The sequence below is a fragment of the Gymnoscopelus microlampas genome (assembly GCF_963454915.1).
Source record: "Gymnoscopelus microlampas genome assembly, chromosome: 12".
Taxonomy (NCBI): Eukaryota; Metazoa; Chordata; class Actinopteri; order Myctophiformes; family Myctophidae; genus Gymnoscopelus; species Gymnoscopelus microlampas.
In genome coordinates, this window is record NC_139949.1 from 3683268 (window position 1) to 3698135 (window position 14868).

The following is a 14868-nucleotide window of genomic DNA, read 5'->3' on the forward strand; positions in this document are numbered from 1 at the left end:
CGGCAGCCATTGTTGTTGTTGTTGTTGTCCGAGTGCCTTCACTGTTTACTTTTGTTTTTAAAACGGTCTCTGACTTCTTTTTTGAGGCACGGAATGTACTATTAAGATATCGTTTGGATAGAATTTAGTTGTTTAACTTCATATATGTGGTCAATTAATCATGACAGAGCCTATTTAAAAATATAAATTTAGAGAACCGGCAGGGGCGGGGAGTGACACGCATGTATCCCAAAAAGGCAACCTATTTTGGGCATGGCCGTCTCAAAAGTCCCGTTGCGTCACACAGACTGGAGGTGGTAAAAATGAACTGCTGATTGGCTGAAGGGGAAAAACGATCATTGGTTGAAGGGTGTCAGTCAACGGTATTACTCCCGCCCAACTCCAGCCCACAGCCAATATTGCAGAAAGGCGGATCAGCCCAGACTCACTCCAGAAATCAAATGGAAATGAGATTTCTGGAGGGAGGGTTTACCAGGCTAATTTCTTCTTAAGCCTTGCACGACAATCGGACACTGACTGCATTCATGATTTGAGGCATTTTGTTAAAAACATTTGTTTCGCTAAATTAGACCTGCTGGTGGCGCTATAACAGGCCAATGTTAAAAGGGTGGCATTTGTTCCTCAACATAGTGTGAATGTGCATGCAAAGTTTGACGGCAATCGGACGGTGCGTTCATGATTTGCGGAATTTTGTTCAAAGCAAGCCAATAATGCAAACTTTAGATGTCAATCTTAGCCAATCAGTATGGAATATGAAAAATCAAACACATCCGTCGTGATCACATGACTATAGAGATCATGTGTACCAATTTGCGTGAAATTTGGATAAAATTGGGAGGAGTAGTATAAAATAATGTGTTTTACATAAGTCGGCCTCCTGGTGGCGCTATAAAAGGCAGATGTGAAAATGTAAGAACTAAAGGTTTATATTGTTTAAAGCCGTCATCGGCCATTCACACAATGTTGTATGTGTGGGTAAATTTGATGTGTATTTTTGCTACTGACATTATGACTGTAAAAGTTGCATTTAGATATTTAACATGCTGTTCAACTCAACTGGAATTGTAACATATTGTTTTCCTGAAATTGTAAAATAAACGTTTTCTATATTTGGTCGAGGAGTCAAGGTTAATGGGTTCATACTCGGAGTGGTTGACTTGGTTTAATCAACTTCAACATATCTCTCTCTCTCTCTCTCTCTCTCTCTCTCTCTCTCTCTCTATCGCACACGCACACGCACACACACACACACACACACAGGCAGGCACACACGCGGCTGCACACAGGCAGTGCACACACAGGCAGAGACACGGACAGAGACACACACACACACACACACACAACCCGAGCATGTGTCATAGTAAACTGCACTTGGGCGAAGCCGCGCCTCCTTCCGCGTTCGCAATAGAGCATCGCAGTTCCGCCACTTCCTGGTGCCGGAAGTAAATACTCGATGCATTTTTCCCATTGACTTTTCCGAAAATATTTATATCAATCATTTTAAGCCTACTAGAATCAAGCTATCCAGGATAGCGGTGAATCATGATCATAAAACCTTTTTTTCTGTGATTTTTTATTTATTTTATATTTAATGATATGATATACTATATTTAATAAATACCCTTTGTTTTGCCGTTTTCAAAAAAGTTTTTTCACAGAATCAAACATTTTATGGTCATGATTCACCGCTATCCTGGATAGCTTGATTCTAGGCTTAAATTCATTTATATAAATATTTTTGTAAAAGTCAATGGGAAAAATGCATTGAGTATTTACTTCCGGCACCAGGAAGTGGGCGGGAACTGCGACGCTCTATAAACAAACTTACAACCGATGCTGAAGCAACTTCCTGTGCATGAATCTCATGTGATGTAACATTGTGTGGCCTTTTACTTCTCTCACCCGTTTGGCATTTCTGAAGTGTCAGCTGAGCTGTGGTCAAATGGACTTCCATGTCACATGAACTCTCTCAAATGAGCCTTCATTCCTCTCTGACTGACACACTGGAAGGACGGTTGTCGCTGAGTTCAGGTAGGATTCAATATTTCAATTATTTTGGTAGGGAAAGATTTCAATGGTGCTCTGCAAATCATCCTGGAAGCTACTATTCACTCAGTGACTGTTCTATATTATATCTAGTCTGTGATGTACTGTAAACTAATAAAAGACCAATGAAAAAAACACCAAGCATTGAGGATGACTGAAGAATTGAGCTCACTGAAATGTATACCACAAGAGGTCCGGGCGCCAGCCGCACACCGGGCTCTTGCGAGGGCGTGCTTATTTTGGGGTACCAAAATCGTGGGATAAAAATCGTGTGCGTGCAAAGTTTCACGCAGATCGGTGCAGTTATAGTTAAAAATGCAAATCGGCCAGTTATAGCGCCACCATGAGGCTGATTTGAAAATGTTCAAGTGGCATTTCTTCCTCGGCCTAGTGGGAATGTGCGTGTGCAATTTTATGGAAATAGCAAGCTGCGTTCATGATTGGAGGCAGTTTCTTCAAAACGGACCAATCCTGCAAACTTTGGAAGCCAACCTTAGCCAATGAGGATGCATTATGGGAAATCGGACAGATCCGGGTTGATCACATGACTATAGAGATACTGTGTACCGATTTGCATGACTTTTGGTTAAAAGCTGTAGGTGTAATGGGAAAAAATGGGTTTTGCACAAATCGGCCTCCTGGTGGCGCTATAACAGGCTCATGTGAAAAATGTGGGGCAGAGGTTCTGAATTGGCATCCAGGGAGTGTGTGTGCACAGTTTCGCAGCGACCGGGCCAACGGTGCCGGAGATTAGCTGGTAACACACAGACAGGACACACGGACACACACACGGACGGAAGGACGGACGGAGGGTAAAACATACTCTCTCGCCATGCCTTTCGGCCTGGCGGAGACAATAAAAGTCCATCTCATCATTGGAGTGTGCGGCCTCATCTCACCTGTCTGATTCATTACCTGCTTACCCGGGCCAGCACCTCCTCCATTCCAGAAGACAAAAGCTCCGGAAGTTCGTCCGGGGTAAGCAAGCACAGGATCACTCCATTTGCCCCGAAACTTGCCACAGGCTGTTGATCAGAGCTATGGCTATATTTTAGGCATCTTACCCCACCTCGATCTGTGATCAGACTCTCGGCTTTATTGATTCTCTGATTTGCCTATCAGACGCTCAGCCTGATCTGGCAGGTTGCCATAGCAACCAGATACAGGAAGTCTGACCTCTTTATCACATGACCGAGGTTGGGAGGTTGGGACTAGAGGTTAGGGCCGCAAAGGAAAGCGGGGAGGGAGGAGAGGGGATGAGAGGAGCCGAGAGGAGAGGCCAGAGGGGCCGGACTTCGCATGACATGTGTGCAGAGTGACTAGGCCAAGTAAGTAAATAGGGAAGAACTTGAACAATACAATGTGGGCATGGATAAAGAGGATGATGATGTGAATCTGTTACACACACCACTAAAGCACAAGGAGGAAATTGACTATTTATAAGGGATGACAGAGGAAATGTTTGGCGACTATGACGAGTGGGGGTTTAAACAATGGTGCAATAGTGGTGGTGTCTTAGAAGGGATGACAGAGGAAAGTTTGGAGAGTTTTTTTTTTTTCTTTTTCACACAATCAAATATTTTATGGTCATGGCTAGGTAAGGCTTCATACTGTGGCCTAATTGTGTTTTCCAGCTAATATATGATAATAGCAGTGTTATGCAAGCATCTGTTTATAGAAAGTATTTAGGCAGGAATTAAACATTTTGCTGGGGAAAAACGTCAAAGTGTCACCTTCAAAATGAGACCATGCCCATGCATTTATTCCAAATAGTTCAAGAACAACAATCAATGTACTTATGCTGTGTATAGGCGTTTTTTGAAAATGATACAGTCTGCATTCCACATGTCTTATATATTGAGAATCTATCTAGAGATACAAATAAAAGGTTACATGTGTTTTACTGTTGTATCCTCTTTAGATCATCTGTGCTGAATAGTGTTGTCACCAACCAGTGTCACCTAAAGCACCTGACAGTTGACCCTGAAGACAGCAATGATGCAACAGACAGGAATCTGGCATTGTTTCCCCTTCTTATTTCTGTTGTTTACGCTTCATCTTAGTCCTATACTGGCTTATGTCCTGAAAGACTGCACTATTCTTTACTCTGAAAATGTCACTGCTGATGTTTCGGTGCATTGTGAAAAGCGTCAACTCTTTAGCATACCAGACGACATTCCCAGAGAAGTTACATCATTAACACTCAAGGATAATCACATTCAAAAGATAAGCAGGACAGATTTGAAGAATTTGATGAATCTCAGAGAATTGTCACTGGGTTTTAATTCAATAATTCATGTTGATGACGGGTCTTTTGGCCATTTGGGGGAACTTAAAGTGCTCCTTATGAACAATAACCAACTAACAACACTGACAGACAATATGTTTCAAGGACTGTCTAACCTCTTGCTACTGTGCTTGGATTGGAACAATATCCAATCAATTAGCCCTGCTGCCTTCCAGTCACTCCCATGTTTACAGGAACTATATCTGATTGCCAACTATATACATCAAATAACAGATATCATCACCATCTTACAACTACCACGCTTACATGTGCTGGAAATCACAATTAAGGAATTAGTGTCTTTTCAGTCAAACGATCTGCCATTAAACATGTCCTCTGAGCTCAGAGAATTGCAACTTGATTCAACTTCAATAAAAAAGTTAAGCATCACAACAGCTGTGTTTCCAAATCTTAAGAAAATCGACCTTACAAATTGTTGTAACTTATCAGGATGGGAGTGGCACATACCACACAAGCATTTTCTCAGGAATATAACTCATGTGTATTTTGGTGATGAAAGGTCTTTTAACGCCATCAGAACGTCTCTACAGAACCTTGATTCACTACAGTACCTACGGCTGTCTTCTATGTGGAAAAACAGAGGTCTCTTAAATATTGCCTGCAACATATCCACACTGAGGACACTTGAACTACTCACTAGCCGTGCACCCAACGTAAGTGAATTGACAACTTGTACTCAGTTAACCAACCTGTATCTAGTATCATCTACTGACCTGACTGAACTCCCTAAAGATTCAATAAACCAAATTAAACAACTGAATCAACTGAATCTTACCCACAGCAAACAGTTATCAAAAAGACCTTTTAAAAGTCTTAAATCTCTGGAGCACTTAGAAGTGGGTTCAGACGGTAAGAATGGTTGGTTGTACGACGGACCTTTTGAAGGACCGGTTGGGCTTAAGTACCTTACATTACAAGGTTTCAGGTTGGAGGGGACGGAGTCCAAAGGGGAGGTGGAAATAAATGTTTTTGAAGGACTGGATGAACTCGAAACCCTTAGTCTATTTTTTCTGCTGAGTTACCGTGATTTACCATTACTGACGAGCCTGAAGAGCCTTACAATACAATGCAATCATCAATTATTTACTCCAAACATAACTTACATCACATTTAAAAACACACCAAACTTAGAAGTTCTCGATCTTTCCAACAATAAACTGAAATCCCTGGATTTCCTGGAACAATCCAACCTTACTCGAGTCTCTTGGCTGGACCTGAGCCAGAACGAGCTAACGGTGATCAACATCTCTGTGTTCAGTTTTCTTCCTGCTCTCAGATATATTAACATGGGTGGCAATCCTTTTGCTTGCGAGTGCTCTAATTCAGATGTTCTGCAGTGGATTCTGAACAACAGCCAAACGCAGGTAGTTGATGCTCACAGCTACACTTGTGGCTATCCTCTGATGAAAAAGGGAACCAGATTTCTGGACTTTGACATCCATTCCTGTTGGATGGATGCTAGCTTCATCTGCTACATTTCCTCCACTTGTGTGATTGTGGTAACTCTACTAACATCCTTCACCTACCACTTCCTGAGGTGGCAGCTCCTCTATGCCTACTTCCTCTTCCTGGCCTTCCTTTATGATGCCCAGAACAGAAAGAGGGGGTCTCCTCAGCGCTATGATGCCTTCATCTCCTACAATGTTCATGATGAACCCTGGGTTTACAGAGAAATGCTTCCTGTGCTGGAGGGAGAGCAGGGCTGGAGACTCTGTCTACACCACCGAGACTTCCAACCAGGTTCAAACCTCTCTCTTTGTGTCTTGCTTACACTGTATTTATCTAAAGCTGTCTGTTTCTTTCTGTCTCCAACACTTTTAAAAAGGGCGTATTGTCGTTAATGGCATTATTATGGCAGTATTTAATACATTCTGTCTATGTGTAATCGTTTTGACTCGGGTTTGAATGTTTGGTATGTTTCCAGGTAAAGCCATCATAGAGAACATTACAGAGGCCATCTATGGCAGCAGAAAGACCATCTGTGTGATCAGCCATCGTTACCTGGAGAGTGAATGGTGCTCTAGAGAGATACAGATGGCCAGGTGGGCTACCAATTATCTTGACATTTCACTGCAAAATCATGAAAATGTATTTAACTCTGAGGGCCACATTTACTCACATGAAAGTGGCAGGACAATATGTGCATCCTTTTTTATCATTTGTGCTCAACTCTTTAAATGCCAGAGTAATAGTGTAAAAGTGACACAGTACTGCCAGCGAAAACGAGCGATTTTACCCAAAGAAATCATGGAATATTTTCCCTGATCGCTGTCCTCATGGCGATCGCCTCATTGCACGCACAAGGTCTCGTAGTATAGGACAACTAGAAAAGTGCTCCTCGGAGCACAGGTCTCCGCCAGGTCAGGTACGTTATTGTGGCCTCCTGGTGGAGTTGCGTTCATGATTTGAGGTATTTTGTTGAAAACGGACCAATCCTGCAAACTTTAGAAGCCAACCTTAGCCAATGAGGATGGAAATCTGGAAAATCAGACAGATCCGTGTTTTGCATGATGGTTGGATCAAATCTGTAGGAGTACTATCAAAAACTTTGTTTTGCACAAATCGGCCTCCTGGTGGCACTATAACAGGCCCATGTAAAAAAGTTTGGGGCAGAGGTTATGAATTTGCATCCAGTGAGTGTGTGTGCACAGTTTCGCAGCGACCGGGCCAACGGTGCCGGAGATTAGTTGGTAACGGACAGACAGGACACACGGACGGACGGACACATGGACAGATGGACAGGGTGCAAAATATACTCTCCCGCCATGCCTTTCGGCCTGGCGGAGACACAAAACAAATCCAGTTGCGATAATCCATTGCTGCAGTTGTGGCCAGTTGAATGTGGCTTGTTTTTGCCAAAACAATAACAGGAATGGAGATACATTTTTACAGCGGGCCGCAGTGCAGGCAATTTATTTAGGAGGGGCACCCCACTATCAGCAACAACTACCTACCGTTTGTTTAGTATGTAGGTCATTGTATGCAAAGCTATACTTTAAATAAAGTGTTTTACTTTTTTTTTACTGTAAATCAATTTACTTGCAGTAGATGAAGCTTCACTTACTGTATATGTTTACTTATTGCAAGTAGTATCTCTTACTGTAAGTCACTGTGAATACGTTCTCACACAATGTAAATAAAGTTTGACTTTGAAGCTGCTCTCCTCTCCTGTGTGCAGCTACCGTCTGTTTGATGAGAAGAAGGACGTATTGATCCTGGTGTTTCTGGAGGACATTCCAGCCCAGCAGTTGTCTCCCTACTTCCGCATGAGGAGGCTGGTGAAGAGACACACCTACCTGAGCTGGTCCCAGGCTGGACAGCACCCTGGACTGTTCTGGCAGAACCTACGCAGAGCTCTGGACACACCGGACACTGATCTGTGCTTGGATGAATAATCTATTTCATTTATAGTTTGTGGTAACTGACCAAAAATGGCCTACTTATAAAGGCTAGTTCTGATTAAAATATATGGGTCATTCAGTACCTCAAACATAAATGAACCCATTTAGACCTGGCACCCCATTACGTAACTATACCTTTCAAGCCGGGAACCCCTTTTGGGGTTCTTGTTGCTATGTACAGTACAGTATATAGGAACATCTTTTAAAAAAAAAAAAAAAAGTTTTCCAGAAAACTTAGGTCAGGATTTAGAAGGCGTTTTTAAAATTGGCCTCAGGTCTAAATGGGTTAAAAGCAAATTCAATACGACATTTTAAAGCACCTCTTTGGGTATTAGGTTCATAGCCTGTTTTCATTTTAAAAGTGCTTTATAAATGAAGTTATTATTAATGTTGATTTTATTATTTGTCTTTGCTGGTGTTATATCAACTATCAATTCTATCACTGAAAATCTCTAACATTCCGAGGTAAAAAAAAGGTCCATTATTTGACATCCTATTGTATTACAATTGGTTATTTTATGCAGTAGGGACCATATACAATTATAGGGAAAATTAGACCAGTTTGCTACAAGCTTTTTTCCATCTGAAGTCCCTGGACAGGGGGTAAACATTACATGCTATAAAATAGAATACCACGGTAAGACCAATACAATACAGGTATAGTTTCCAACGATAATTAAAAACAAAACTATAGAGGCAAGTTGTTTTGACAAAAGCAATTACTGGTGAGTGCATGACTGTGTGATTTTAAACCAACATTTGTTGAAAATGGTGACGGTGGTAGATCTCTAATCTTAACTTATCATTTAATTGATTTAACAGAAAGAGCGGATTGTACAATGTTGTTGTCCTTGAGTCTCCCTGGGTATATTTACATTTACTTTCATGACTTTCTTCATTAAAGATTACCATATTGATCAGCTTTGATAATACACTGATCAAGATTAAATACCAGTATTACTTTCTCATTGGAAGGATTCATTATTCTCATTGTTTACATTACATATTGTGCTGTTAGTTTTGGCTTTGGCTATCATATTTGAATGATCATGTTGTTATTTTATCATTATTATGTTTTTTTATTATTAATTTAGAGTAGCCAATCATTTTTTACCCACTTTTTCTCCCCAATTTAGTCGTTGTGCCAATTAATTCTTCCCATACACATTTCTGTGTTGTCAATGCTGTTGTATCCTATACTGACTCACCTGCCAGTGAGGAGCCTCCACCAGGAGGACGTAGAGCCCTCGTCCTACTGCTCCCGCCCAACCCTCTCTGCTGACAGGCTTTTACTATTATGTTATTGAATATATATCTTAGGTAATTATTATTGTCTTAACTAAAATGTCTCTTTTTTCCATTTGTATTAATACATTCCAAAACATTTGACAATGATATGAGTCGCCTGATGCACGATTATTGTTGATTTGAAGATGTATTGATAAAATGCATAATTGGTTGAATTTGATACACCTTAATACTCCCCCCCCCCCCCCCCCTCTATGTTGCCTAGAACTGGATAATTGATTGAGGTCATGTGATCAGTGACATATGCAGGGTGTACTTTTGGCTGAGGGGGCGGAAATTACCACCTTCGGACTTCTTCTTTTTGGCTGTTCCACTCTCACTAAAGTGTAGCGTCCTCCACGGTGTGTCCACGCAGAAAATACATGGACTTCTGCAGCCATCTCACTCTGAGACTTTATCAGATCCAGTGGTGGAAAAAGTACTCAAGGACTTTACTGATGAAAAAGTAACAATACTGCAATGTAGAAATACTCTTTTACAAGTAAAAGTCCAGAATTAAAAATGTACTTGAGTATTGGCATCAAAATGTGCTTAAAGTACCAAAGGTAAAAGTACTAAAATGTTTGAAAAAAGCGTATCTACAAGCTCACAACGTGTCGCATCGCGAGCCTAGATCCGCTATTTTCAAATAGGGCTAAAGTCGTTAATGTATGAAACATACATTAACCACTCATTAATATCATAATGTATATCTGAAAAATAACTAGTAACTTAAAGTTTTCAAATAAATGTAGTGGAGTAAAAGTATATTTGCCTCTGAGATGTAGTGAAGTAGAAGTAAAAGTACAGAAAATGGGAAATACTCCAGTAAAGTGAAAATTCCTCGAAAGTATTCTTAGGTACATTACTTGAAAAAATGCACTTAGTTACTTCACACCGCTGATCAGATCCAGTGTGTCTCACACTGTAGGTGGAACGAAACCTGGACCACTTCTGTTCTGCAAGGTTACAACAGCATTATGTGTAATGATTCTGACCTCTAAGACAAACATTTTCACAGACAATAGTAAACATTAAAATTGAATAAACCATGGAATCTTGGAGGGTCCCATGGCAGTATTTTGTTTTGTCATGTTATGGTGCACACAAAATGCAATAGGCTCTATGCACAGCAGCCATATTGGAAAGAAATTGGGCCTCTTCTTACTTCCTTACTTCCTAGTACATTGGTGTTACCAATGTACTAATTAAGGCTCTGTTCCATTCTGGTCAGGGTGCTGATATCGTGCATGTTGGCTCACTAGAAACACTCCATTTTGGTTCCCAAATGGCCCCTTATGGTGGGTGTGTAACTCTGAGAGTGTACAAATGGAACCAAATGGACCCGTAAGGGCCCATTTTGTTCCATTTGTACACTCTCAGAGTTATGGGGGTCCTTGAAAATTAGACAACCACTGTGCTACACTAAATGGAACGGAGCCTTAATTAGTATTATTGATAACACCTGTGAAGGAAGTAAAGAAGGCGGGGCCCAATTCATTCCCAATATGGCTGCTGTGCATAGAGCCTATTGGTACAATGTAAGTTCAGGAGGGAAGGCCACACCAGATAACCATCTCCTCCCCCATTATCGCTTCCAATCTGACCGATATCAACTCCTCCCAAGCTCACCTGCTTGCGATGGCGTTGATAACAACTCCTCCCCTATCTCCTCCTACCAAACTAATCAAGGGTTGTATTTATACCACGACATGCCCGCTCTCATTCATGCTCAGTGTTTCTTGCGGTTAAGAAGCACACGCATAGTGTTGAATCGACTAAAATACTTGTAAAGTATATTACCTACCTTCCAACCATGGATCAACACGAAGACCACTTCCAGCTCATGGCCTCGGACGAGGAGGACTTCAACAACCCGACCCCTCCCGTCCCGCCGACTCCATCTCCAGCAACAACAAGCCGACACCTGCGTTCGACCACCCAACACCCATCCCTCCGTCTCTCACCCGGACCCCGGTTGAGTTCCGCTCCAACCCAACAACACCACCGAACCCCCCACCCACCCCCACCACCCGAACGAGCCGTCCACAGCGCTCTCGCCACGCAGCTAACTGCCCCGGGCCGTACACCGGCGCCCGTCATCGCTCCTCCACTCCAGCCCCACCGCCCACCAGGTCAGTTAACCCACCCAGTCTTCAGAAGGCCCTACGGGCCAAAAATGTACTGTTCACGCGCGCCGCTACTAAGGCGACTTTGTATTCATTGTACCAATCTGCTCTGTTGGTGTCCTCCTCCCCTCCTGGTCCGTCGCGCCGACATGACGTCGGACCAGGAGGTGCGAGTGTCGTGCCATCAGACCCCGCCCCTGCTAAAAAAGCAACCAAAAAAACAAATTACTCACCGGCACCGCTCACCCCTTCCACTCACACCCGCAAGTCTCGCTGCTGCTTAAAGGCATTAAACGCCACAAGCCTCACCACCCTCCTAGCCGCCAACCCCTCACCGACAACATCCTCGACGACTGCATCACCGCCCACCGTTCCGGTCATTCCGACCCACTCACTGACTCAACACTCGAGTCCCTATTCCTCCTGGCGTTCTATGGATTCCTCCACTGTTCAGAATTCACCTCCGCCAACACTAGGTTTGACCCAGCTCGCCAACCCTGCCTGTCTGACCTATCCATATTTAGCCCATCTGCCCTCATCTACACGCTCAAGCACAGCAAGACCGACCAGTTCGGAACATCCACCCCCATCCACCTATTGACATTAGACTCACCCCTCAGCCCGTACGAAGCACTCGTCCGCCACCTCTCCATCCGACAGTCACAAAACGCCTCGCCATCCGACCCGCTGTTCATCTCAGAATCCGGTTCCATAGTCACTCGCACCTGGTTTCACCACCACCTTCGCTCCGTCCTCACCAAAGCTGGCTACGCCGCCGAACACTTCTCGGGCCACTCGTTCCGCATAGGCGCAGCCTCCACAGCCTCCCGGAAAGGTGTCCCCGAACACATTATACAAATCCTGGGTAGGTGGTCGTCGCAAGCGGATGCAGTACGTTAGTCCGACAGCGCATTCCTCCGACAGCGCAGCGCTCCGACGTTTCAATACTAAACCCGAACCAAACCCGCACCCTAACCCTAACCGCACGCGGATGCCACATAGTCGGAGAAAAGGTCTGTCGGATTATCGCATGCCTCCCGTCGCAAGCGTACCACGTACATCCGCTCCAACTCCCACGACCTCCTCCAAGCCCACATCGCACTCATCCGTTAAAATACCGCACCATCTTTTGGGGTCTTGGTGCAACCAGGTCGCTGACCGACCACGGGCCCCAAAGCCAAAATCCCCAGGGTCCTTGCCCCAGACCGCCCGGCCCCCCGCCCGCTCCTCTCCATCCCTCCTCCCTACTGTACCTCCCCTCATCCGCTCTCATCCCCCTCCCCATCACCTCCATCAGGCCCCTCATCCAACCACTCATCCCTCCCCTCCTCCCCTCCACTCACTCACCTAGCCGCCCCCCAACCACGTCATCCCACCTCCGTCCCATCGATTCTCTGTTTGATGGTGTAGTCTTTGCTAGTGAAATGCAATTGGTACAATGTAAGTTCAGGAGGGAAGACCACACCAGATAACAATCTCCTCCCCCATGTAATCGCTTCCAATCTGGCCGATATCAACTCCTCTCAAACTCACCTGCTTGTGATGGCGTTGATAACAACTCCTCCCCTATCTCCTCCTACCAAACTAATCAAGGGTTGTATTTATACCACGCCATGCCCGCTCTCATTCATGCACAGTGTTTCTTGCATCCTGCCCCCTCCCCTTCTCCTCCTCATGCTCAAAACTAACCTTGCTGAAAACTGACCTGTTCCTCCTCTCCCATGCATGCTTCCCTTCAGGTCTCCAAGGGGGGTCTCGGTGCGACCAGGTCGCCGACCGACCACGGGCCCCAAAGCCAAAATCTCCAGGGTCCTTGCCCCAGACCGCCCTGCCCGCTCCTCTCCATCCCTCCTCCCTACCTCCCCCCAACCACGTCATCCCACCTCCGTCCCATCACCCCTCTTCCCTCATCCCCCTCAACCGCTCCTCACCCCTCGGGCCCCCGACCACGCCTTTTCCACTAAGGCGCCCCTTCCCCTCAGCCCAACAACCCTCTAACCCTATCTTCCTCCCACAGTGGCACCACCTACAATAACCAATTCCCTCCATAGTGGAACCACACACAATCAAATGCATTCTGCTGTCTCCATTCCATCCAACAATTCCATTCAATAAATACAACCCAATCGATTCTCTGTTTGATGGTGTGGTCTTTTCTAGTGAAAAGTGAAGTGGTTGCTGACTGGGGTCAATGGACGTCATTCAGCAAAGTTCCTAATGTTTCCTCTTACATTTCTTCCCAAAGTGAATTCCTAAGAGAAGTCAAGTCACATTCATGACGTGTTCTTAAACTAACAAATTGTTCGCACCTGTTGTTCTTATGTTGATGAATACAAAATTGTAAGCGCGTGCCCGTCCATCACAATTAGTAAACACCCTTAAATCCCCATATAAGACAGAGCGATTAAAGCGATATAATTATAGCGTACTTATCTACCTACAAAATGGCAAGCAGAAAGCGAAGAGCTGCCTTGACATCAAAAGAAAAAAGACTGGTCAAGTTCAGGAGTGGAGGTTCTGCTGCAGGAAGTAGAGAAAAACAAGTCTATACTTTTCAGCAGTGTCAGCAAAGATTGTTAATATAGAAGATACGCATTCTCCATTGGAGCCACTAGAGGCGAAGTGGTACACAAATCCTACAAATGGTCTCTTAAGTAGGCATGGTTGTTCTCCCCCGACCACCCCACCACCCTCCCCCTCCCCTCTCCCTGGCTGACAACGTCATATGGATGTGTGTTTGTGTATTTTCTTCATTAAAGAAAATAAATGCTTTACATGTTTGAAAGCAAACTGTTATTGGCAAATATGCTTTTAAGAAACCTATGAAATTCCCACTACAAACACACATTATTCAGTCTTATGCTAGATGTGCTCCTGTTTCTGCTCAATGTTATAATTATACATATATATATATATATATATATATATATATATATATATATATATATATATATATATATATATATATATATATATACCTTATAAATAAAAGGCCCTTATTTATAAGGCATATATTTTACCACTATAGACCATATGTTTAGAAAATTAGCATGAATGTTATGTTTAGCAAAATGTTATGATTCCCAAATCATACCCCATCAACCAAGACAGTTAATAATGGAACATTATATTATTGAGCCTTGGAACACACTTTTTATTTATTTTTTAATACGTCCATAATTATCTCACATACTATATTCAGAATCTCAATTTAGAGCATCTTATGGGGACAGATCACATATTATAAGAGACAGAGCCCTCTATGTCTCGTCCGTCAGACTGCAGCTGGACCGAGATCACCCTTCAGATATTTTCCCAAATCTCGCGAGAGTGGGTTGCTGCGATAGAGAAACGTCGATAACAAAGTAGATTTTCTCCTAATTTGTGTCACAAAAAAAAAAGCCATTTTAGTATGAAAATCGTTCATATTGTGTGTCTTGTGACGATTGGGTCCAATATTTAGTTCAGTAACCATGGAGCTAAGGAATGGTTCAGAAGCTGAGTTCACGTTGACTCTTCCATTGGAATCAATAGACTCCAACTTGCTTCCTGTCTCCTAAAGAGGTGTGCACCTACGTCACGCAGAAACGGGAAGTAAACCGGAGATTGCGTATCTTTAAATTAAAAATCTTTGGTGTCAGTTCCGAGAGTGTCCATGTTGGTGATATTCTTATGTATGAAACCATGTGAATAATTT

General features: G+C 43.5%; 1 protein-coding gene across 1 annotated transcript; it reads left to right on the forward strand.

Annotated features, from left to right (window-relative positions):
* The first annotated feature begins 5328 nt into the window (after positions 1-5328).
* LOC311057135 (toll-like receptor 13) lies at positions 5329-8436 on the forward strand. Its single transcript, XM_084074075.1, has 3 exons — positions 5329-6094; positions 6279-6396; positions 7533-8436. Exons 1-3 carry the CDS (start codon positions 5641-5643, stop codon positions 7747-7749), a joined length of 789 nt encoding a protein of 262 aa, XP_083930201.1. The 5' UTR covers positions 5329-5640; the 3' UTR covers positions 7750-8436.
* Positions 8437-14868: the final 6432 nt, after the last annotated feature.